Below are 24,272 nucleotides of genomic sequence, written 5' to 3'. Positions count from 1 at the left end.
TGTCTTTTTGTCAGTATCACACACCGTTATTACAGCTCACCTCAGCGATGGATCTAGAACTTCGCGTAATGGAGGGGGGGGGGGGGATTGAAACTGTTTCAGAATCAGTCAAGAATTTCGTCCCTCCCCTCTTATTTTTTTGGACAAAAGGGGCGAACGTCACCCCTTCCACCCCTCCCTAATCTCGTACCCCGATCTCAGTCGTCGGTTCGGGAATGTCGAAATGTGAGCCCTCCGCCTGACCGTGGGAGATCTGGGTACGAGATTAACCCCTCCCTAGATCCATTATAGCGCCTACTGAGTCTTTCTGGTTCTCGTATGTACTCGTACTAAAGTTTACTCTCACACAGAAAAGCGGCTTGATGCAGTGAAAAGTGTACTTGCTGCCCTCGATGTGATCGCTTAAAAAATCCCACTTTTATTTCTGGAAAATGCTGAAGAAGAGTTACATACCCCAAGCGTATGTTTTTTTTTTAAACATTTCTGTACCGGTGCATGCGGAGCTAGTTTATGGAGGGGAATATTGGACAAAAATGTGATTGGATCGTACCGTGTTGCTTTGTATTCGGTGATGCTATGGATCTACCAGTACGGTACTATGTCGTACCCGGTAGGATGTTATATCGAAACAGCGATGGTATTATATCGTACCCAGTAATACAATTAATCCTTCGACATGCTATTATATCGTACCCGATGATGATATGTCGTACCCAGTGATGCTATATCGTACCCTTATGTCGTACGCGGTGATGCAATGTCGTACTCGGTGATGCAATGTCGTACCCGGTGATGCAATGTCGTACGCGGTGATGCAATGTCGTACGCGGTGATGCAATGTCGTACCCGGTGATGCAATGTCGCATCCAGTAGTGATGCCCCATCGTAGATGCCGGCAAACATTACGGGTTTATTTTGCTTAGAAAGATCACGTGATATTTTCGTAGGCGGCCATTTTTTTTTTTTTTTAATTTTGGCGAGAAGTCGGTAAAACAAGCAAATTTTGATTTATCACCAAAATATCATATGGAAGGTCAACATCAGTCACCCTTTCAGCTGCTTAGCGTAAACATCAGAGCAGTGTTGAGTGATGTTATAAATCAGTTAGAAAGTGCAGAGTACAGTGGAACCTCGATTTAACGAAGTCGCTGGGGACCGGCCAAATTGGTTCATTAAATCGAGGGTTCGTTATATCGAAAACCTCGACATAACGAACTTGAGGGGAAACCACCAAAATGTTCGTTATATCGAGGTCATAGTTAATGATTGATTTTCAAAACAGGTGACTACTGTCACGCAATTCAATGCAATTTTCGTCACCCAGAAGTGCTGCGTTTTGAGATGCAATTCATTAAGCATGGTGGCTTTCAGTAGCAAATATTATGTGTTATGTTCATGTTATGTTCAATTTAAATTATTTCTTTGTGAAGTTTAATGCTCGGTCCCACTAGCACTTGTGCTGATAAACAGTCTGCCGAGGGTAAATAAAAGTTATTTATTTATTATTTTTTATTTTTTATTATATTTACACTTTTGAGCAGACGCACAGCTTTTGTTTCCAAAAAAAAAAACGACACTTCTTGAGAGTGTTGATCTGTTCAGCGTTATCTTCTGTCGCGTGTTGACATTGTAATTCGTTATATATATCGAGGTAGATTTTACGTTTGGGCTTCCGGATTATGTTCGTTATATCGAAGAATTCGTTTACTTATATCAAAGTTCGTTATATCGAGGTTCTATTCCATTCATTTTACTGTAACTTTGGCCGGGACATAGAATATCGTTCGTTATATCGAGGACTTCGTTAAAAAGAGGTTCGTTAAATCGAGGTTCCACTGGTGAGCAACAACATCATCTGTTTGCAAGATACAAGATTGACTGGGTTTGTGCTCTGCTGTTGAGGGTAGGGGGAACTTTAGAAGACTCAGTTCTAAGGAATTTGCTTGAAGGCAACAGATTCATTACCGAATCAGTGCTCGATGTACGCACTCACTACAAAGCTACTGAGACATTACAGTACACACATTTCTCCTTGTGTCACCCACCATGAGTAAAAAGAGGTTTCATCGAAGGAGAGGCCCTCAGACTTCTCCGGACAAGCTCAACAAAACCAACATTTGAAGAAAAAATCAAATATTTCGAATCACGACTTATCGAGAGGGGCTATCCAAAAAATCTAGTGCAGAGAACTCTCTCAGAAGTGATTTTTGAGAATAGAAAATAGGCCCTTCAACTGAAAACCTCGCACAAACAAGAGAATCTTGCCTTTTGTCACGCAATACCACCCATCAGTTACTAACTTGAAACAAATACTAATGTAATGGAAAACTGGCATTTAATAGAACGACAACCATTGCTCAGAGAAATTTACAAGGAACCTCCTCTAATTTCATACAAAAGAGGCAGGTCTCTCAAGGATATACTAGTGAGAGCAAAACTCACTGAAAACTCTAAAAACGGCTAAAACACGCACGTGAGAGTCGCGCAGCCTGTCACTATTTATCAGATTTATAAAATATTGTTCATGCTCGCCGATGGTGGATCCAGTCACCGAGTTTTCTAGTTCCTGTAATGCATTCCTGGCATTTCGCAAAATTTCCATCGTTCTGGAGAGAACATTTTTCTCAGAAGGTTGCTCCGACATTTTTCAAAAGCTCTGACAAAGCTAGCTATGGAGGAGCAGACGACGCGAAGAGCAAGTCATATCACGTGATGTCAACTTCCCGCCTTTTCTCGTAAACAAAACCCCGCTGACAATGCTGTTCGCCGGCATCCGGACGTTTTACGATATGGCATCACCGGGTACGACATTGCATCACCGAGTACGACATTGCATCACCGCGTACGACATAAGGGTACGATATAGCATCACTGGGTACGACATATCATCATCGGGTACGATATAATAGCATGTCGAAGGATTAATTGTATTACTGGGTACGATATAATACCATCGCTGTTTCGATATAACATCCTACCGGGTACGACATAGTACCGTACTGGTAGATCCATAGCATCACCGAATACAAAGCAATGCGGTACGATCCAATCACATTTTTGTCCAATATTCCCCTCCATACTAGTTTTGCTTGTTGGATTCTCTTGTTGTTGGAGAAAGACAGCCACCTTATTATATATTATACAGTAATGAACAACAAACAGCACCAGACAAAACTGAGTTCCATTTGCAGTCGCAAATATTTAACCTCGTTGTACTGCACAAAACAAAACTTCCCGGCGAAAACTAAAGTACTGTTTAATAGTCTTTATTTGAATGCTCGCACTTCAGGATTTCATCCTTTAAAGCTAGAACCACCTTGTACAGCATTGTAATCGCGACCACCGAAAAGTACTGCTCTATTGCTTTTATTTGAATGAATGGTGACACTACAGGATCAAAGGTTAGCATCAACAAACGGTAGCACGGGGAACTACAAGTTATTAGCTTACGTTTAAATCAAGAGTTGATGACACTTGGTTTAAATCATTATAAGTCATAATACTTATTGGTTCAAGCTACCGAGGCCAATTCCGAGTTGCTTTGAACCTCATTATGAAAGCGATGCTTCGTGCATAGTAATTATTTTCAAATGAAAAGCTTTACGCTTAGCCTCGCTTTCGTAATGAGATTCAAAGCAACACGGAAATAACCTATCATGTTTTTGTTTCGGGAGCGACTATAACTGTAAGTCGGCATACACTACTACAGTGAAATACTAGCCTGCGAATACAGTCGCCCCTCATCTAACGCTGGCCCCTCTTTCCTCTACGCCATCCCCGTGGTGACGCAGATTGACCCCCCGACCCCCCTCCTCCTGGGATATTAGAGTTGTAATCAGACCGCCCTGGTGTTTTCTACTGAACAAAATTATTTTTAAAAATACTGACGTAATTTAAAAATTGTCCTTCGCGAAATACCCTTACAGTTAGATTTAATGACGTACTCAGTTTGGAAATTAAACAATACTAACAACAAGACACGGCTCTAGGGAGGAGCACTCGGCTGAGTCCGTGGGGGTATAACACACAAAAAAATATTAGATCCTAGAAAAATTCTTGAGAACAAAAAAATAGAGAGCAAGAATCATGAACAATTTGTTTCTGAGATAGGTTCTTACGACGTTTTTTCGAGTACGATGTGAAGAATACTGTATACAGCTATTTCAATTAACGTTGTCGGTTCAAAGCATAAAGCTAAAAGACAAGACCGAAAGTTTACGTGGGATTTTTATGAATAAATTCATCAAAATCAGTCATGCCTGGAGAAAACAATAGGTTGTAATTAGCAGTACAATGACCTGCACGTGCAGGGATGATTTTGATGAAATTATTCATAAAAAATAATCCCACAAAACATTGCGGTCTTGTCTTTTAGCTTTTTTAATCCGACAACGTTTATTAAAATAGCTGTATACGAAGATTGTATTTGTTATGACTGGAAATCACTATCAATGACTGATGGAAATCAACAGTGCAATGTAAATATCACGTGACCCAGGTCGCCGGAGGTCGCCTTTTCCCGCCAAAAGTTCAGCAGCGCTTTGTTTGGAGAGATCAACGTTGTTTGTCTGCTATTGTGTTTTTATTGCAAGCGTTTGAAAAGAATTTCACGCTGTTTGCGTTTCTAAACCCAAAAATGGTGAAAAATACTTTCTAGAAAACAAGGTAAGACGAGGTACGGGCATCTTTAACGTTGAAAACCTCGGATTTCGCAACGCCGAGACGCAAGAAGGTGAAAAGACAATCAGTCGATTCATGATCACAAGAGAAGATTTGTTGTAGTTTGTCGAAGGTGAGAAATGTTTGAACTTTTTTAGTTTATGTCAAATGAGGCAAAAGGGTTGTTTAATCCGCTGCAATGTTTTAAATGACTGTGTAATGTAAGCTGTTAAAACACGAGAATGGCCGCCATTCATGCCAACAGTAACATCGACTTGAGCAACGCAACTTGAAGTCTTAGTTTAAACTGACGTGTACATTTTTTTAGCCATTTGCAGGTTACATTAATTTTAGCATTTGAAAAGAATAAACTAAAGTGGTTCTTTCGCTGATATTGAATGCGGGTCAGCACCCGGCCCCCCTCGGGGCATTTTTCCTACTTTTATAAAATTTAACAGTGGCAAACACGTGTTGAAATGTCACTTGATTTGTTGCAGTGCACAATGCAACTTAACTTTCGCCAGAATTTATTCTACACCAATAAACTTACTGATCCTTGAAAACTTGGTTTGACAATTAGATTTGTTTTTTATTTTAATAAATTAATTTTTTTTATGTAATCAACACAGCGCTGTGAAAAGAAAGGAATTAATGATATAGCTGAGAGGTTTTGGAGTTGCAGTAGTCTCTGTAGTGGCTACTGGCTGGAGCACTTACGGATGGTTGGTTGTTTTGACACTAGTCTCTGCATTGTCTGAAGAAACTTATATTTCCGTATTTGTCACTCTCCACCCGGCCTTCAAATTCTGTAACACCACCACTTAGAGAAACATTAGAAAATTTGCAATTGACTAGCATCTTACTGATCCAGGGGAAGTTCCTAAAAATAATTACTTCCTTTAACAAGATGTTACGCTATATTTCAGGGTAAACTCCTTCCATTCACACCTTTATTGGTGTGAAATGCAAATTAAGACACATTCAGTTGTGGCATGTTGTTGACTCAAGTTCTCTAAACAACAAATGTGCCTCAAAAAAAAAAAAAAAAAAACACAACGTCAGAGCAATATAAAAAATTGCTTCTAATTTGGTTAACTGGGTTTATGACAAAAACTATGCCAATTTTATCAGTAAGGGTTGTAGAAAAAGACGTATGTTATTTGTCAGTTGTTTACGCTCTGATGGCTGAAGGTAAGAAATGGCCAGGCCAGGCCCTTTATACCAGAATTTCCTGTTTAAGGATTGAAAATGTGGGTCAATATTATTGCTGTCTGTGGAGGAACATTTTTACCCTGTGAGGTTTTCAGAATTCAGCTGGTATATAAAATACAAAAATTCATTTGTTTCATAATATTGTTATTGTTTATTCATACTATTATAAGGATTACAGTATGTTATATTGAAAAAGGTAAGTCCCACTTTGTGGACAACCATTTACTGCAACTGGTTTCCAGAAACAATAATTATAATTTCATGAATTGCTGTTGAAAACAGACTGTATTAATTGCTTCCATGGACCAAAGGACCTTGTCTTTCTAGCCAGTGATATAAGAACTTTGATCTCTCTTCCCTTGTATGTTTTAAAAATCTATCTCTACCAAATATTAACTGATTTTAATTTTTTCATTGTAAACCTTGTTTCCTTGTAAATGGTTACTCTTTTCCAAGTACATCGTAATGTTAGCTGTCTTTTTGCAATAATAATGTAAGTTATAATAATATTAATAATATACATACAAAAATGTGTGCAATCTGATTGATGGAGAGCATCTCAATTTATCCTGAATGTAGTGCAGAAAATGTGAAATTGAGTGCAGAAAGTTGAAATTAGTGCAACAAAGGTGAAATTGAAATGGTTGACAGGTATGCAAATTTGCAAATTGGCTGTCTTGAAACAAAATGGCAAACAGGTTTGAAGAGAGTAACAGCATTTTATTTTTTTTTTAATAATTAAAATTTTGTTAGCCTTTTAAAATTTTACCTGTGCTCATTTATTCCAAATTGCACTTGGAATCATGTGATCAGCTGTACTTATTATATCTTGCAAATTCTGTACCAAGGAAGCCTAATATTGTAAGTGCAGGACCTAATCTGAGTTTTTCATCTGGGCAAGAAAATATGTAAAAAATTAAAACTGATCTAAGATTTCTCTTTTTTACAAATATTGTTTTTGTGAACAAAAAGATAAGAATAATTTATTATTTTTTCAAAACAAAACAAACAATAACAACAACAACATCAAAAACTGACTATGTTGTTTGAATGCTGCATTCATTAAACAGGAGCCTGACTTTAACTTTGACCTCTAACGCCTTTAATGTGGTTTAGTGTACTGGAATGAATACATGTAGGTGATCTAAACTCTTACATCATTTTACGTGCTATTTTATGGGACTGGTTTGTTGGTCAAACTAACATGTGACTCTACATGTACATGTACAATGACAGGAGCTTATGACAATGACAGCCATGCAAAAGGTTGTTTATGCAAGCTGACTTATCATACCTCTCTTTCTTTTGCAACTGGAAGGTTTAAAGACAAAATTGTCTTTGGCCCTTGGAACTTTACATGGTTGCTGTGGAATGTACTCCCCCCCCCCCAAAAAAAAAAAAAAAAAAAAAAAAACCCAACCCCTTTGAATGGGATGTTTTGTTGTGGTACCCACACATTATTATTATCTTGGGTGGAGAGAGAATGTGTAGTTCAGCTTCCTGTCTAAGAAAACAACACAAGAGCCCACTTAAACAGAAGAAAAAAATTTCCCTTTGAATTTTTCGTTGTCAGGTTTGAGACCTATCAAATTGTGAAATTTCACTTCCAGTTGAGGTACAATACTGTGCAAGATGGGAGACTGGGGATAGCATAGCTATGTTGTCAATACAGGATCACTAGTTTCTTGATTTCTCTGTTCCTCAGTTCATGGAGATTTGATCAAGCAAATAAAACAAAACAAATTCTTTCATATGCACTTTAAATGAAAAGTTAATATTTTTATTTAACTTAATTTTATGGAATTATATCTTGTAGGAGGGAAAAGCACCAACTGCCAGGCTTGACAAGCATGGAGTTAATAAATCACGGTGATGTTACTGATAAGGACCTTGTGAATCAGTATGGGGGTGTAGCTTATGACCATGAGAGCTTGCCAAAGGTTGTGGCTGTACACACTTGGACAACTGAAACACCAAATTCAACTGTTAAACAAGGAGAGACTCCAAACCTTTCATCATTGGATCAGTCCCCTTCAAAGATATGTTACTCTATGAAGATTGGGATCAGAAGCAGTTTAAAAAGATATACACATTATAAAGATAACTCAGGTGTCAAAAGTGCAAAAGTGAGTAACTGATTGACATTGTTTTTGACATTTAGCTGGTAAACATTTTTAAAACCCTTAGGTCTGATAGAAAAAAGTATGTGTTCATGATGGGTTTGTCATTAACCGTAGTCACAATTTTCTTGGTTGCCTAAAAGGGTATTCAAAGGCTGAGCATAGTGAATCAGTTTTCATCTTTACCTTTTTTTTCTTTGAAATCGCTAATAGAGTGTTTTCAGGGCTTTTATATGAAAGGACTGTAAAAAGCATTGAGATTTGTTATGATGTAAAATGCCTCTTTTAAGAACCTATTTGTTATTATTATTATTATAATTATTATTATTATTATTATTATTGTTATTATTATTATTATTATTATTATTATTATTATTATTATTATTATTATTAATGTTTGCTAACATTTAGACATGGGCTTACCTATCTTTCAGCTCAAATGGTACTGTTACACTGTATGTTAGGACAAATCAAGAGGATAATTTTGAGGGATTCATATCAGATCTTATTTGATTTTCTTTGTTGCCAGTTTGCAAACAGGGTCACTCATTCATCTTTTGGTTTGGAAAAACCCAGTCAAAGTGATTTTCAGGAAAGCAACGCAGTAAAAGCAAGTTCTGTTGCTAATAGTTTGCTGAAAACTTTGTTGCAAGAAGACAGCAATAAACCAGCATCAGATGACAAGGAATGCCATACAGTGCATAATAACACTTTCTGTGGAAAGGAACTGGGAAATATGTCTCAGATAAGAAGTAATCTGTTCCTGATGAAGAACACTAACAACAAAGTTAATTATCACAAGACTTCAGAGGCTTTTGAAGACCGTTTGCCTGTTGACTGCAAACTGACATCCCCTTGTGGTTTTAATTTACCTGGTTATAACTTGTCAGAGGCCAACATGAGTGCAAATAGGAACTTGGAAATCTTTGACTGGTCTACCGTTGGTGTTGTGGCAGATGCAAACAACCATCGGGACTCCTCAGATACGAGTGACAGTACTCACAAGGTACCAACTTCAGATTCAAATTTTCTTAATTCACCTGAGCAGTGTAAAAGAGGTGACCTACAATCACCCAACACGCTGCATGTCAAGCCTCGGAAACGACCACGGAAGTCAACTCCTAGGAAGATTGATCCAGTGTGGCAAAATTCATGTTCTGGTTCCCACAGCACTGACAGTGAGGGAACGGCAAGTGCTGACGAGGTTCCTTCTGAATCACCCAGAAAGCTTGCAATATGCCATGAATCACCCAACGATTCTGTTCCAGTGAGTTCTTTCCGCTACAGATTTAGCCCAAGATCCGATGAAGAGTCTTCCGGTGGGACCAAAGTACTCTTTAAGAGGACTGCAGGTAATGTTTTATTTATTGCTCCATACTGATTGACAGCTTAAAGTATCAAGTTTATCATGTCAGAATAAGGGATGTGAAAAATACATGTAGGTTTTGTCATCAAAATGCATTACAAAAATTGGTAGTCTTGGACAAAAGCCAAATTCTAGACTCCACCCCCCCCCCTCCCCCTCAGAAACTACTATGTGACTGCATGGTTTGAAAGATCCGCTATCACTAAAAATTAAAATTGAACTTAAAAATTAAGTACGAAAATAGCGACGAAAATCTGAAAGAGGAGAGAACTTAATTTCAATTGGTTGGAAATTATGTGTACATGTACATTTAGCTTGCTTACGTAAGGATAATTTAAGCCATGACGCTTGAGTTTCTAGATCTCAGGGCCCAGTTTGATTCGAGTTTAATTACTAGTCAATAAAGACTCTTCCACTAAGCTCTTGTCCCTTTGTTTTGACGTTGACTTTTAAGAACATTTTAACGAGCGAGATGAAAACCTGGGTTAACTTTTGATCGTGGATTAACGTTAATTGGCTTTTGAACAACAGGCCCCAGGGCGCTGAAAAGTGCTAACAGTTTCTGGCAAAAACTTCGTTATTTATGAGTAATGTTTTAACGTAGTTGATAATATTGGTTTGTTTTGTTTTTCAATTAAGGCGTCTGGTCAGTATCCCCATTAGATTCATACTCAGTGGAAAACAATGAGCTCCAAGCAATGTGGGACTCGAACAAAGAACTTACACAGAGCCAGAATGCCTCAGATGCTATTCAACCGCTTTTTGGATCTGATTGCAGTTCACAAGGCAGGAACATTTGCGTTTTCACGGATCGACATATAGCACCTCTTGCGTCTTGTGATTCCTTACACCACCAAAATGTAGAACCCTGCTATTCCCCTGCGTTAGATCGAGAAGCACGCATCAAGGAGCTGCTCAGCAAACAGGAAAAGCTCTTGGGAGAAATGCGCCAAAAAAAGAGCGCCAACTAAAATTTTCTCTGATGCATACTCTGTTAGTTGTAGCTGAAGTGACAATAATAATTATTGCTGATTTTATTAGTGGTTACCAACGTCAAGTTCTGCAGAAGCCAAAGCGTCGATAACTAAATTTTCAACACAGCATTGAACAGTATGGATGAAACGAACTTGAGTCTTTTTCAGACTATTATCTCGAGGCCATGCAGCATTTTTAAAACGTTATTTTATTGGAGCCAAAGTATACAAGGAATGACTTAATTCCGGAGAGATGAACCAGTAGCCTTTTCTGAAACGTAACAGATCGCGTGACGTTGAGAGAAGCATGCAAGAACTCCGGCCAACAGTGATCCGTTGCGAGATACATCGGTAGCAGCACATGTTCTGCCAGAGATACCAAGGTATGCCTAGGTGGGGAGACATCCTAGGTGAGTTTCTGTAAAACGTTTCTTAATGCAAGTTGCTTTAACTGCACAGCAGAGATTGTAGAAAAGATTACGTACATGTATCTTCATTTTAACATAAATGTTTACGCAGATTTTTTTAACCACTAGTTTAGCAATGAGTCTTTTTCATCAGCCGGCTGAAATATGTTCGTATTCTGTTATTACTTTGACAACCCATGCGCCGTTAATACATCTTGAAGGACAAGTGACGTTTCGTTGCTGCGAGAAGAAACAGCCATGAAGCGCAAATAATATCGGGCGATTCAGCGTACTGATAACGAATATGTCAGTGCTCCCCTTGAAAAAATCTTTCTGACTTCTGCTTCGGGATTTTTTAAACGGCTGTATTTCGTAAGCCTGTATTGGCATTGTATATTATGTCGCTTTACAGTTGCTTCAATTAAGGGGCTACACTGACTTACATGTGAATCTAAGTTGCGTGCGTTTCAAAGTTTTTTCGAACTCTCTCAAGTTCTCTTTTAAAATGCCACTTCAAGATAGCATCAAGAGGATACGGCATGTTATACAGCAACAGCTGATAGCAAAGTTTCTGACGAAGACTGTTGGCTCAGGTAATCCTCACAGTGGGGTCATTGACAGATGTGAAGACAATCCAAGTTCAAGACTGTTCACAGTCCCCTATTTTTCCGTGGGATTTTCGAGACTCGTACGCTTCGATCAAACTCCCGCCATCTTGGTTTATAACGGCAAAGGCAACCTGCGGAGAGTGTCTAAACTACCGAGAGGAGTGGTTCTCGCTCCTCCTTCCCCACTCGACGTACTGACTAGGGCCCCCCTCGGTAGTTCAGACACTCTCCCCAGGTTGCGTTCGCCTTTACAAACCAAGATAGCGGGAGTTCGACCGAAGTGCACGAGTCTCGAAAATCCCACGGAAAACTAGGGGACTGTGAACAGTCTATCCAAGTTCATGTTCCTACCAAGTTCCACAGTTACATGTACGTTAAAAAACGCCTTTTCATTTACCGGCTAGCGTGGATGTGTCGCATTGGTTTTTAGGCTGCAAAATAGATTATTTCATTTTGACCTCATATGGCTGCTCCTGTACTGCGCGGTCAAGCTTACTGAACGATTTTTAAATTTAAAAATGTTAAATTTTAAGAGCCTTTCCTATCATATGTCATCAGTGGATTTATTAGGAGCTGTTTCACCAACGATGTATTCAGTTTTACTAATCTACCCAACAGTTGTAATTCACTGTGGTTTATGTTGAACAGAGCAAATAAACCGTGTTTTGTTTTGTTACTGAAGGAGTAGGACTCGACTATTATTATAAAAAAATCCCGGCTTCAGGGAGTATACAGATTCGTGATGGGATTTGGGTCACATGGGATGGATTCACTGAGGAAAGCCGAGGAGCTTTCCTAAAGAGATCTATTTTTTAAAGATATATTTTTTTTAATCTGAGTTGAAGGCAAAAGCAGTGTGCTAGTAAATAAGTCTTATTTATATGCCGTGGTTAACTGTATTATCACGTTTTCCAATGGCTTAACTGATGTCAGATTTCAATAAATAGGTTATTTTATTGTTTAAAATCTCTGACAATTTCCTAAAATAAGTAGTGTTTTAATTACCATGAAATGTATCGTTCCCTAGTTAAGCGTTTTGCTCTAAATTTTACATTTTGGATATTCGCTAAAGATTTAGTAGTTTTGTAAATAAGTGTGAATTGGGTCATGTTTGGCAAGGTAATGAAAGGAAGATGATAAAACCCCGTCAGTGTTTACAGCCCGTAAATATTCCCCCCTGATAAGACTGGCTTGATTTCATATATATTTAGCAGACTAAATTCCAGGAATCGTTAAACCCAAACTTATACTAAAAAGCTTACAACCACATGTACTTTTAGTTTAACTACGAAAACGTTCATTAATTTCCAAGCCATAAACTTTGGACAAAGAACTTTCGGATGATTTCTTGACACATTTCGGAGGGGTTTTTTTTTTTCGGTTTTTTAAACACTCTGAGAGGATACAACGTAAATAGTAAATACAGTCGAAGCTCTCGTAAGAGACCACCTCGGGAATTGGAAAAAGTGGTCGTAACTAGAGCTGGCTGCTTACGAGAATGCACTCTCGTGAGCTGAGCAAAAGCTGAAACAAAAGAAACTGGTCACTTACCAGAGCATTTTAGCATAAAACTTTCTACTTTGGTCTCAGGGTAACACTCTTGATCTAGCCACCGTAAATCATCTTGAATTTTAGATTCGAGATGTTTATCTACGAACATTATTAGGCAGTGCTATACTACAGTAAATGTGATCACAAAGTGTATACTTTTATTTAAAAAGTTGCCGTAATACATTTCAGAATCTTTGAGTGGTCGCTTACGAGAGCTTAAAAACAAAAGACCAATTGGTAATTCCCAAAAGTGCTCGCGGTCGCAGTCGCTTATGAAAGCGGTCGCCGGCTTACGAAAGCTTTTGGAGTTTAAGAGACAATTTAAACAGGGTTTCACAATGGTGGTCGTAACTAGAGCTGGTCGCTTACGAGAGTGGTCGCAAGGAGAGCTTCGACCGTAGTGTATCAAAAGTAAATGCTACTCCTCTTTTCGTTATTAATCCAACAAATTTCAAAACTCGCAGCACTAATACGATAATTAGATGTCTCAATTTGTTATGCAGGCGAACGGTGTCAAACTGTTGAGCATTTTCGTGAGCCCCACCACTAAAATTCTTAAAAATACCAGTTTTATTTACACATTTATCCGATAAAATTGTACATACTCTATTTACAGGGTCTGAAATTAACTTTTCAAGGGCGTTGCCCATTGGGCAACAACATTGTCTCTTTTCGACTCTTTTCATATCTAGACGTCCAAGATGAAATCTATTCTGTCACCCGAAAACAACAAATGTAATATGCCATCACTTCGTATATTATTGGCAAATGCTTATGGCCGGCTTGGAGGTAGTAAGATTATATGACACTTTGACCATGCACGGTCAGCCGGTTTGGAATTTTCGAAGCCGTGTTTCTCAAGCATGTGGCTCTGTTCGAGTTTTCTTTTTTCGATTTCTGTGACTGTTTTGATGCGTCTTTTCTTTTACACCATGTATTAGTGAAATAGGGAAATAAAGTAAAGCTGTTTTGTGCCTCGCTGAATCTTCCATTTGACAATTACAGGGAGTTGAAAACTAGAGTTTAGATGTTATTGCTCAGCAATAACATGAACATAAGATGGCTGAAAAAACGTTGGGAAAGCGATTATTATGAAACAAATGAACGGTTGTTTTTTAAATTGCGCCATTTCTCATGCAGACGTTTCGAGCTGAGATTACTTAACTTTTTGGGTCTTTTAACATCATATCTCGAAGAAGTTGGCCTTTTAAAATATGGTGGGTCAATGGGCAACAATCTGGCCGTCAGAGTAAAATTCTGATCGTTTCTGACGACTGGACGACCGTAAATTTCAGACCCTGCATAATGGAGGATGCCGGCTCGGACGGTAAAATGTGCCGACTATGTTTTTGTTTGGACGGAAAATTGTCAGACATTTTTTTCGTCCGAACTTTTTTTTTTTACGTACATAAATATTTCCTATGATTGGAATTAGTATAATGTATAGTATAATATATAATATTCGGCCTTATGCGCCTACTGGCGCGGGAAGATTTGATGAACTTAACTAGCTGAGTGGCTCCTAGGTCGATGTTAATTTAAAAGTAATGAAAGTATTTTACAGCTGGTTTGAGAAAGTGGTCTTCAGTAAAGGCGTTCCCAAGTTGGCTAAAAAACGCTTACGAGGACTCGCAGCAGTACCACATGCACTCGTGATTCCTCTACAGTTTATCTCAATCTAATCTATTTGTGTCCCTGTAATGTCCGTGTTTCCATATAGTGACAGAAACGCAGCTTTCGACCAGTAAGAGCGCGCGTTTTTACTTACGCGAAAAAACAACAACATGATATCGAACGCAAGGCTCCTGGTACACAGTTATTAGATAAAACGGAAAATGTTCTGTATCCCGTGCAAAGACCTTCCGTCGCGTTGTTCGGTAAAACATCACATGGTCAGCCTTCATTGACTCGCCCGGCACTCTGTTTACTTCTACGGTTCATCTCTAACCACTGCAAATGTCAAAAATATCCCTTTTCAAGTCAAAGCAACAGACTTACGTAATCAACAATTCACATCCTATCACTCGGTCTCACTACAAGGGTCGCAATTACTACTCATTCCTAGTAGAACCTGCACGGCTAACAAAATACAGTTTAGACAGTCATTGTCTATGGGGTAGAACGCTCCCCGCGAGGAGTTCACGGTTCCTCTATTTTAATCTTCCTCTTGATAAAGTCAACTTCACTCTCTATGGCATTCAGTTCCCTTAGTTGTGTGATGAGTTCCTTCTTGACCCAGAGGAGAGTCGCCTTTTTATGGGGGATCACTTCTCTTTGAATTCTCTCATCGACAACCTGAATTTTGTCGCGTAACTTCAAAAGGGCCTCGTCGTTTCGACTTTGGTGCGTTTCCTCAGCGCTAGTACTTAGTTCGTTTGTTGGCAGAAGATCGTTAAATGACCATATCTGTTTTGCAAGGGCTGGGGCTTGTGCACATCCCCATTTCGGAGTATTTTTATTTTGAGTATGATCTTGTTTCTCGCACGAGCCTTTCACCAAAGCTGATTCTGTTTTAGTCACTTGTGCGACTGGTTGATGAAGAGCTGGATGGGTGCAAGTTTGTATGGACTGAACTTGGAACCTTTCTGGCGAATTTTCGAAGTTTTGTTCTAACAATTGTTCATCTTCTTCGCCTGATGAGAAACCATTCAACAAATTATCACCCCGTATCTTTTCAGCTGAGTTCAGCTCTCTGTCTGCGTGCATATCGTTTGTACGGGTATTTTCCTCATTATCTTGCAGTAATGTTTGCACGGCCACGATTCTTGGAAGACAGCTGTGATCGAAAGAGTATGCGCCGTGGTCGCCATCTTCAATGTAATGTTCTTGATACACTGTATTTGCAGTAATGTTATTTTGAGAAGAACGTGATAGTAGGGGACTCTTGTTAACTTCGTTGAGTGTAATAAGGCGGGAGGTTCCCTCATTGCTTGTTTCCTGACTAGAAGGTGATGATGAATAAATAGATTGTCCTGAGTGGGTCACCCTGTCATCAATGTATTCATCGGTTATCTTTTCAATTCTGTTAGACGTGGCTTTCTGTTGAGCGGACACGTCCTTACGGTATAAAACATGATCCGTTATCTGTTCTTTTCGCACGGCCGTTCCAAAACCTTTTTGAACCAGCGGATGGGTTGGTTCGGGAGATCTTGGCTGATTCCTTCCCCTTTGTCTCCACTGTTTCTTGTAATCTTCATTGTTATTCCTCAGGGCTTGGTAACGTTGTGCCTGGACGCGAATTTCAAGTGCGTCATCAATGCTTGCTTTTTCAGACAAAGGCTGTCTTACTTCCGTCGTTGTGAGGCGAGGCAGCCTTGGAATTGCTTGACAAGGTGCTCTTCTGGAATGCTGAATAACTCTTTCATCAAGTGTACCATGGTGCGCTGAACGCCTCACTTCAAGGGGCGGAGGAAAGTGGATTGAACTCGAGTTTTGTTGGCTGGGTTGTTTTCTTGTGGGCTGGCTTTCTTGGCTATAGAGTGCCTTGTGATACACTGGATGACCCGCTAACCGTGACCGCTTTGAGTGAAGGTGGTCACAGTGGCAAATGAGTGTGTAATAGCTTAGAACGTTTCCTTGACAACCTCCATCATACGAACACACACATAGATGACCGTAATTGGATTGCCTAGTCCAGTACTCATTCACGACTTCAGTCGGTGGCAAGACTTGTTGGCCTGGACACGGCAAAGTATTTCCCGGCGGAATGCATGTGTGTGCGTAGTAGCGGTTGTAAACTGGAAGCAAGCGCAGGTCTTGTGATGTTCGTTTGATCAGTTGTGGTGCACATGGGTCGCTAAATGGCGATGATTTACAGGCCAGACCCACTGTAGAAGGTTGTGAAGGGAGGCACACCGTCCCACTGAGGGCTGAAGGCTTCAGATCTAAGTAATAGCAAAAGTATAAACCGGCGATGCGTTACTGAGAATGGATACGTCATAAAGTACATTTACCGTAAACCTTGCAGGGACACACTTTCCGGGTTTATTCAACAGATTAGCTTCTGAGGGCACATTGGGCCACCTTTGGAGATTTTACTGAGGGACGTTTTCACGAAACGGACCCAATTTATTTCAGTTTCTAATACAGAGCATGGGTTTTGTGGTCTAAAACTGACTGTAATAGTATTATACTATTTCTTATGATTTTGCGTGACTAATGCTGAAGGATTCTTTACAAGACTTTCTTCGTGTTAAGGTAGGCACGTAGAGGTGACTTGTCCCTGGGACAAGTTCCCTGCAGTATAAACATGCAGAATCTTGTCCCATGTACACCAAGGGACAAGCATGGTAATTCCGGGGGACTTGCCCCTTCAATTTAAACCCAATTCGAGCGGGGACAAGTGGCACTGCGAAAAGGTTTTTTTGAAGAAAATGGGTAGTTAACACGATTGGACACCATCGTGTGTGCCGATTTTTATTCAACTGAAAAGTTGGGGTTTAAAGTCGGCATACTCGAGGGGACAGGGCCACGGCACTCGTTGTAGAGACTAGCCGATTCGTGTGAACTGTCGATTTTCGTTAAAAAAAAAAGGAAAAAAAAAAATAGCCAGGGAGGTCTTGATTCCAAAAAATCAAAACCTAGTTTAATGGCCCTAGTTCCCACGAGTCTCCTGTAGCTCAGCGGTAGAGCATCCGAACTAGTAATCGGAAGGTCTCAGGTTCGACTCCTGATAGAAGCATTCCGAGTATGCCTGTGTCACCACTGAATAATACATCATTCTCAAAATCAAACTGGTTTGAATTAAAGGGACAAGTCTCCGGGACTTTCCCCTCAAGATTATTTTTGCTCCTTCCTGTGAACAGTCCGTGGGACTAGTACCTGCAAGGTACTCTTCCTCAGACCGTGCCAACGCCCGCATAGTGGAGAGTTTGATAAAAATTTATGGGAAAGGTCTTTTGAGATGGTGGTGGTTTCTGTGATATATAGAGGGATATATTTAGAGGCAAAGTTGGAAGATGAAACTCATTCTTTCACTTATGGCATAAAGGTTTTAACGGAGAAAAACTATTGGTAGACACATAAAGGGTGCATGAAGTGTGAGACCAGTAACATACCACGATTCTGCCGGGTATCTGTCGTAGGTGAAGAAATGTCGTTCAATGGCGACGACTCGCATGCTAGGCCTACTGTGGAGTATTTAGAAGAAAGGCGCATCGCTACTCGTGGTTTTTGTCCTGCAATTAAGAAAAACAAAGGAATAAAGAAAAGAATAAAACAACAACAACAAATAAATGGCTTGTCCCGCAAGTAGTTACAAAACTAATCGAAGCGGGACAAGACGAATACACGAACACGTGAGAAAAGTAACAGGAACTTACAAATACAGACATGCAAAAACTCTGCGTAGTAACAGATTTAAAGTATTTTTAAACTAGTTCACAGAATAAAAGTAATAATAGTAAATGGAACAATTATTTAGTTAGTCCTACATTTTTAATTATCATATAGGGATTTCAATGAAAGTCATCTTCTTTTTCCAGGACATCAAAAAGCAATTGGCGAAGTACCATTTTGAGTGTTTCCTTCGGCAGGTCTGTTATATGAAATGGTATCTCATTCCACAGCTTAACACCAAGTCGAGAAAAAGAAAGCTACTGTATTTCTAATCTAGAGCTTTTAACGTAAAACGTTCTGGAGGTGGATGAGCGTGTATAATATAAACGAATAAATACAAAGATCAAAGATAACACATTAAAGTTTTACACGGAGCAGTAGCTGGACGTCTTGTTGAGGCAAAAATCAAATTCGCAACAGCAATCATCGCTGGGAAACTCCGGCTACATCGTTGAGTGAGATGTGAGTGCTTGCCTTTGCTTTTTTTTTTACAAGAGAATCCGAATGTGCGTAAAATTTGACATGTTTACTTCAGAATTGATAAGTTAAACTACTGGAGCTATCTCTAGCAAGTGATTTTTCGTCGGATGTGTTCAAACTTGAGATGCGAACGTATTGATATATAGTGCACTGATAATCCCATGTTTGGGTAAAAAGCCAGTCCCGATTAGCTCAGAAGCTCGACAACTGGAAATACAATGTGACAAAACGTAGAACTTTTTGCCTATGAGTCGCTTAGAATACGGTTGAATGTTCACAGGGTCAATGAAACAGTCGAGTTTAATTTCAAAGTTTCTCACATCCAGATAAATAACCGTTAGGGTTTTGCAGAAAATGTTATTTTTCTATTCTGCTATTGCGTTTTATGCCTTGATAAGTTCACACGCAGCCACGTTCTTTTTGCACATTACATGGAACTCGCAAGGTGAAAATTCGACAACATTCAGCACGAATGTGAAAGCTACAGTCAAACCTCCGCTGACGGACACCTCCCGTAGGCGGGCGTCTCTCGAAAGCGGACACTTGGTCATGTTCTCAGCTACATACAAACACTACATTTTCAACCTCTCATAAGCAGACACCTCTCTTAAGCGGACACTTGGTCATGTTCTCAGCTACATACAAACACTACATTTTTAACCTCCTATAAGCGGACACCTCTCTTAAGCGGACACTTGGTCATGTTCTCAGCTACATACAAACACTACATTTTTAACCTCTCATAAGCGGACACCTCTCTTAAGCGGACACTTGGTCATGTTCTCAGCTACATACAAACACTACATTTTCAACCTCTCATAAGCGGACACCTCTCTTAAGCGGACACTTGGTCATGTTCTCAGCTACATACAAACACTACATTTTCAACATCTCATAAGCAGACACCTCTCTTAAGCGGACAGTTTTTCTGGTGCCAACGGTGTCCGCTTACGGGTGTATATACAGTATTTACTAATTTTTTTTCGCCGCCGTTACTTCTTCCTAACCAGCGATCAAACATGTTTTTTTCCCTTGTATTTTCAAATCCTTAATCTGTAGATTTCCTGTTGTTCTCGTAGTCAGTAGAGCCCTCATCATGTAAAAGCTGCTCAGTGCTCTTGTTAAATTAGCTCGAAACAGGACGCGCTCTTCAGCAACTTTATCGCATTCAATCACTGATTTTTCCCATAATTATGCCATTCCACAAAGGTGTCAACTCATTTCTTCTTTTACCCTCAGCGAATTTCAGTTGTGCTGGCTCCGAAAAGACTGAAAAGTAGCTTTTAGTATTGTTGCAAAATGTGCGCAAATTTTCTCATCCTTTAGCATTTAAGCGCCAAACTTCTTAATTGCGTACCAAACTTGTTAACTGGGCAAAATGAGTACGGACCCATTTGAAAAAAGATTTCGTGCAGTTTTGGGGTTCAAGTCAGTATAGACAACAGTGTTAGTGATTTTGAGGCGTTGTAGTCATGGTATTAGTAATTTTGAAAATGACTCATGAAAACGTTTAAGTGATAACCTTTTCCTCATAACCAGAACCTGTCTCCTGGTTTTGACATGCAAGTTCAATTTAGTGTGACAAGGTAGATCCTCCCAAACTATAATTTGAACAGATAGTTATGCCTATCACGTTTTGCGACTTTGCAACTGGAAATTCACCTGTAAGTTTTCTTCCATTACATCAAACCTAAGATCCCTGTAAGGTTACTTATAATACTTGTAGTAAGTGGACACTGGCTAACGTTTCTTGAAGGAGTTGATGTTGCGTGTCTAGAGAATAAAGATAAAAGGAACAGCTGTATTGGTCACGAAGGAAAATTGCTTTGAAATATTTGCTTACAATTAGCTACACAAAACGACATAAAATTGGGACTTTCTTGAAAAAAGTTTAGTTTACCTAATTTGTGTTTGAAAATACAATGGGTGGTTCGCAAGTGCATCCTTCAACAGAATGAAGTTTTGCTATCGTCACAGTCCGAAACATAGTTTACATAATTCCTGTTTAAAATGACAATGGTAGGCAGAAGTTCCTCGTCGTAAAAACAATGCAAGGGTGTTTCTATAACACGTTTCACTACTATACAGCCTATTTAAGCTCACAGCAAAGCATACCCTATAACGAGGCATAAGCGATGTCTTCGAGTCCGTCCCAACACTCAGATCACGAGAGTTACAGAATCCCTGTGAGTGCAGTGTACCAGGGAAACTATCGAGCATCACAATAACTTCAAGTCCAATCGCTCGTACTCATTCCCCCGCCGTTTTAGAGGACGCACATGAGTAGTCAATACAATAATAATACAATACAATACAATACAATACAATACAATACAATACAATAATATTATAATTATAACACAATAATAAGTCATACTGTATCTACGGTTAATCTTTCAAAGAGCCACACAAATAGCGCGTAGCAAATAGGGCGAAGTTAAACGTAGGAATGTCACGGGTTTCGGTCATATAATTATAACAGTGGAATTACTAATGCTCAGGTACTCCATGTCTCTTTCTTTTTATCGTAACGTCGGTGGGTCAGAAGACAGAACTCATTACCAACTAGCAAATAAATAGCAAGGTTTTGGGATCTAATTAAACCGCGTTACGCGTCCTTTTTGCATTCGCTTTTAAGGTGGAACACAGGTTTTTAGTGCGCGTTCTGTGGTGAAAACTGATGATGCGTGTCAGCGCGCGCTCAATAACTGAGAAAAACATAGCGCCGGCGAATAAAGTGATATTTTTCTTCCTAAAATCAAATGAATTTTAACAGAGAAAACCTCAAACAATTAGGATTATAACATAGCGCGCGTGCTTCCCTATCTAATTCCTATTGGCGTCATCATGGTACATTTCTCGACAAACGCACGGCCGTGCTCCCAAAAGATGACGTGCAAATCAGACAAACGCGGGTTTCCGTTGCTTACCTGTACCGTAACGTAAACATCGCGATGAAAGTTTAAAAGTCAAGGTAAATGAGATGTAGATACCATTAAAACGCGTGGTTACCGTCGCGGGAGACGATGTTATCGCCGATACTGTCAGCGTCTTAAAATGACGTCCATTGCCATTACCTTATAGTTTTCAATTTAAATCTTGTAATGTGAAATTGGACTTTGGTAGGTACGAAAGTCCAGTTCAACAATGACTGTCTTCAAATCGAAACATTCAAGAATTTTGAGAAATTTGTGACAAACTTCATCAAACATATCAGGGGCACCCAACGACAGTTTTCTCTCAGATCCTTTGAAACACTGCTTTAAGCTATCTGGAGAGCCTCTAGAGCTCGGTAGGTTCATTTCAGGTCACGCTGTAATATTTTTATCTGTTCAGTCATTGTAGGGGAACTTCAATCTTTTCGAAATTACTAGGGCATTTTTGTCCCTTTCCCGAAAAACTTAGGTCTTATTTCCTTTCCGAAAATCTTAGCTGACCTTTTTTCGGTACCCGAAACGACATTTTTATCAATTCAAAAACACTAGGCCTTAAAATTTCCATATCACGAAAGTTCGTGGTGAAAATTACCCTCAGAAAATTGTAGGGGATTAAGGGACTTCCGAGCAGATAATTTACCGAAACGATCCGTTGGGTGCCCCTGACATATGTTTGGACGAGTGTTTCTTTTTAATCAGTTCGTAGTCAATGTAAAGACTAATGTAAACGTACTAACTAATCGGATCGATTTGGCCCAATATGACAAAGACGGACAAATATCGGTCCGAGTTTCAAAAATCTGTGACAGTGTTACAAATTTTTTAATTCTGGCGGATTTTCATCCCGCGCTACAGCAGTAGAAAAAAAGATCGGCCGACAAATTGTAGCCGTGTAAATTGGTTCATCCGATTGAACCCTGGCCGATAAGTCGAGACGTGTAAATTGGCCTTGACACGACCGATAATCCTTTGGCTAAATTTGTTAGTCAGTGAATGTGGGCATCAAAACGAAGTTGCTGGCTGCTTATGCGGGGTTATTTCCTCCAACATCTAAATTGCCTATAACCTGAACTCGCTCAAAAGTCTTCATATCATGCTCTCGACAATATCACCATAAACAGTCAGTAGCTAGGGCTTTTAGAATTCCTGACTGATTTCAATTGCTGAATTCTCACGTTCATGTTTCTACTCTCCGAAAGACGAGTATCCTCCTAGTGACAGTAGAACGTGCACAGGATCACAACTAACCTGACAAATGATGCACTATGTGAGTTAAAACGTGACGCTTGGATATCGGTTGCTGTTCGCATATGAAGTACGTTCTTAGCAACTCATGGAACCATCGATGGAGACAATAAAGAGGTTGCATGACTGAATCCTCATTAGTAAAGTGGACTGAATAATTGAAATTCACTTGACCTGACAAACGTTTGGATATGGAATTGTACATGAAGAGAAATTTTTTTTGGGCTCTCTGATATGATAGCAATGTCTTGTACGCAATTAGTAATAATCATAATTCAATTTTCAGGATATGCGAGACAGTACCTTATCAGATGGTTTTTAGTCCCGGATTTGAGGGGGGGGGGGGGGTGATACTCCCCTATATAAGCCTTATCGGTATGTGCAGCGCTAAAGGGTATAGTTTTTGAGCCATTTTGGTCAGAAATATAGTAAAGATTTTAACCATTTTGGTTTGAAAGTCTGAAAAAGGGTATGGATTCTAGAGAGCCGGTCTGAACTGAAAATAGTTACCAATGTTAGGGTCCTGGTCTCAAAAAGGGTACCTGAAAATCACATATTTTAGTTTGACATAGGGTTAGGGTTTGGAGAACTGAGCCGCACACTCCTGCCAAAAATTCCGAGGAGTAATCCACACCCCTTCCCCCCCGGGAGGGGTCTTAGCTCCATCATATCTGTACTAATATCAACTTCTTCGTTTTTGAATGCTTCTTGAAAGGGAAAAAAATTCACGTTAGGGAATATGATCGGCTTTTTTTATCATTGTGCTTCTCATTCAAATGAGTCATAATGCTGCGGTTTAAGAAAGCACACAATTCTGTCGCTAGGCAATTGACAGTTTTTCTCAAAATAGAAAACCCGTAGTCATTCTATAGAAAAACCACATCCTCACAAATTGTTCCATGATCGAAACCACGTAACTTGACGACTTTTTCAGTAATATAAATGTTTGGTAACGTTAGCCAATCATTTACATGTTTTTTCTCATAAGAGAAACCAAATCATGATTGTAAAAATTCTATAATTGAAATCACGTTAGTTGAGTTAAGAATTTTTTCTTCAAAATGTCCTGCGTGCAGAAAAATGCTACAGCTTTCTAACAAGAAATGACAATGTTTTGGATGAAAAATGATCTGACTCCGATATTATTTGGTTACGAGCTACCGTAAGGGCTAGTTCACACGCGCACCGCAAGCGTAAGAACGAGCACAAGCTATGCTCGCAAACAAACAGAATCGCAGGAAAGTGGAAATTTTTCCATTTTTTTTTGCGTCGACGATTGTTATTGCGTCCATATTTGCGTTAGTTCGCTCGTCTTTGTTTACAGCCATAATAAGTTTAATGTCATCATATCTAAAAGGATGTAACTCTCTAAACGCA

General features: G+C 39.4%; 2 protein-coding genes across 2 annotated transcripts; one reads left to right on the top strand and one right to left on the bottom strand.

The window, feature by feature from the left end:
- The first annotated feature begins 4,528 nt into the window (after nt 1-4,528).
- On the top strand, nt 4,529-12,027 carry LOC146469330 (uncharacterized). The gene is made up of 4 exons (XM_085123261.1): nt 4,529-4,792; nt 7,688-7,997; nt 8,521-9,343; nt 9,997-12,027. Exons 2-4 carry the CDS (start codon nt 7,722-7,724, stop codon nt 10,326-10,328), a joined length of 1,431 nt encoding a protein of 476 aa, XP_084979387.1. The 5' UTR covers nt 4,529-4,792; nt 7,688-7,721; the 3' UTR covers nt 10,329-12,027.
- A 270-nt stretch (nt 12,028-12,297) lies between these two features.
- LOC146469329 (uncharacterized) lies at nt 12,298-22,985 on the bottom strand. The gene is made up of 3 exons (XM_085123357.1): nt 22,899-22,985; nt 17,955-18,074; nt 12,298-16,781 (listed from the first exon to the last, which is right to left on the bottom strand). The coding sequence occupies exons 2-3, from the start codon at nt 18,052-18,054 to the stop codon at nt 15,037-15,039; spliced, it is 1,845 nt and encodes a 614-aa protein (XP_084979483.1). The 5' UTR covers nt 18,055-18,074; nt 22,899-22,985; the 3' UTR covers nt 12,298-15,036.
- Nucleotides 22,986-24,272: the final 1,287 nt, after the last annotated feature.

The sequence above is a fragment of the Pavona decussata genome, unplaced genomic scaffold, assembly GCF_977016875.1.
Source record: "Pavona decussata unplaced genomic scaffold, jaPavDecu1.1 SCAFFOLD_124, whole genome shotgun sequence".
NCBI lineage: Eukaryota > Metazoa > Cnidaria > Anthozoa > Scleractinia > Agariciidae > Pavona > Pavona decussata.
The sequence above is the reverse complement of the archived record's forward strand: the minus strand, read 5'-3'. Positions and strand labels throughout refer to the sequence as shown.

Coding starts and splice junctions, on each gene's coding strand:
- LOC146469330 (XM_085123261.1), top strand. CDS start 7,722: ATGGAGTTAATAAATCACGGTGATGTTACTGATAAGGACCTTGTGAAT. Junction 7,998..8,520: donor CAGGTGTCAAAAGTGCAAAA/GTGAGTAACTGA, acceptor CTTTGTTGCCAG/TTTGCAAACAGGGTCACTCA. Junction 9,344..9,996: donor ACTCTTTAAGAGGACTGCAG/GTAATGTTTTAT, acceptor TTTTCAATTAAG/GCGTCTGGTCAGTATCCCCA.
- LOC146469329 (XM_085123357.1), bottom strand. CDS start 18,054: ATGCGCCTTTCTTCTAAATACTCCACAGTAGGCCTAGCATGCGAGTCG. Junction 16,782..17,954: donor AGATACCCGGCAGAATCGTG/GTATGTTACTGG, acceptor GCTATTACTTAG/ATCTGAAGCCTTCAGCCCTC.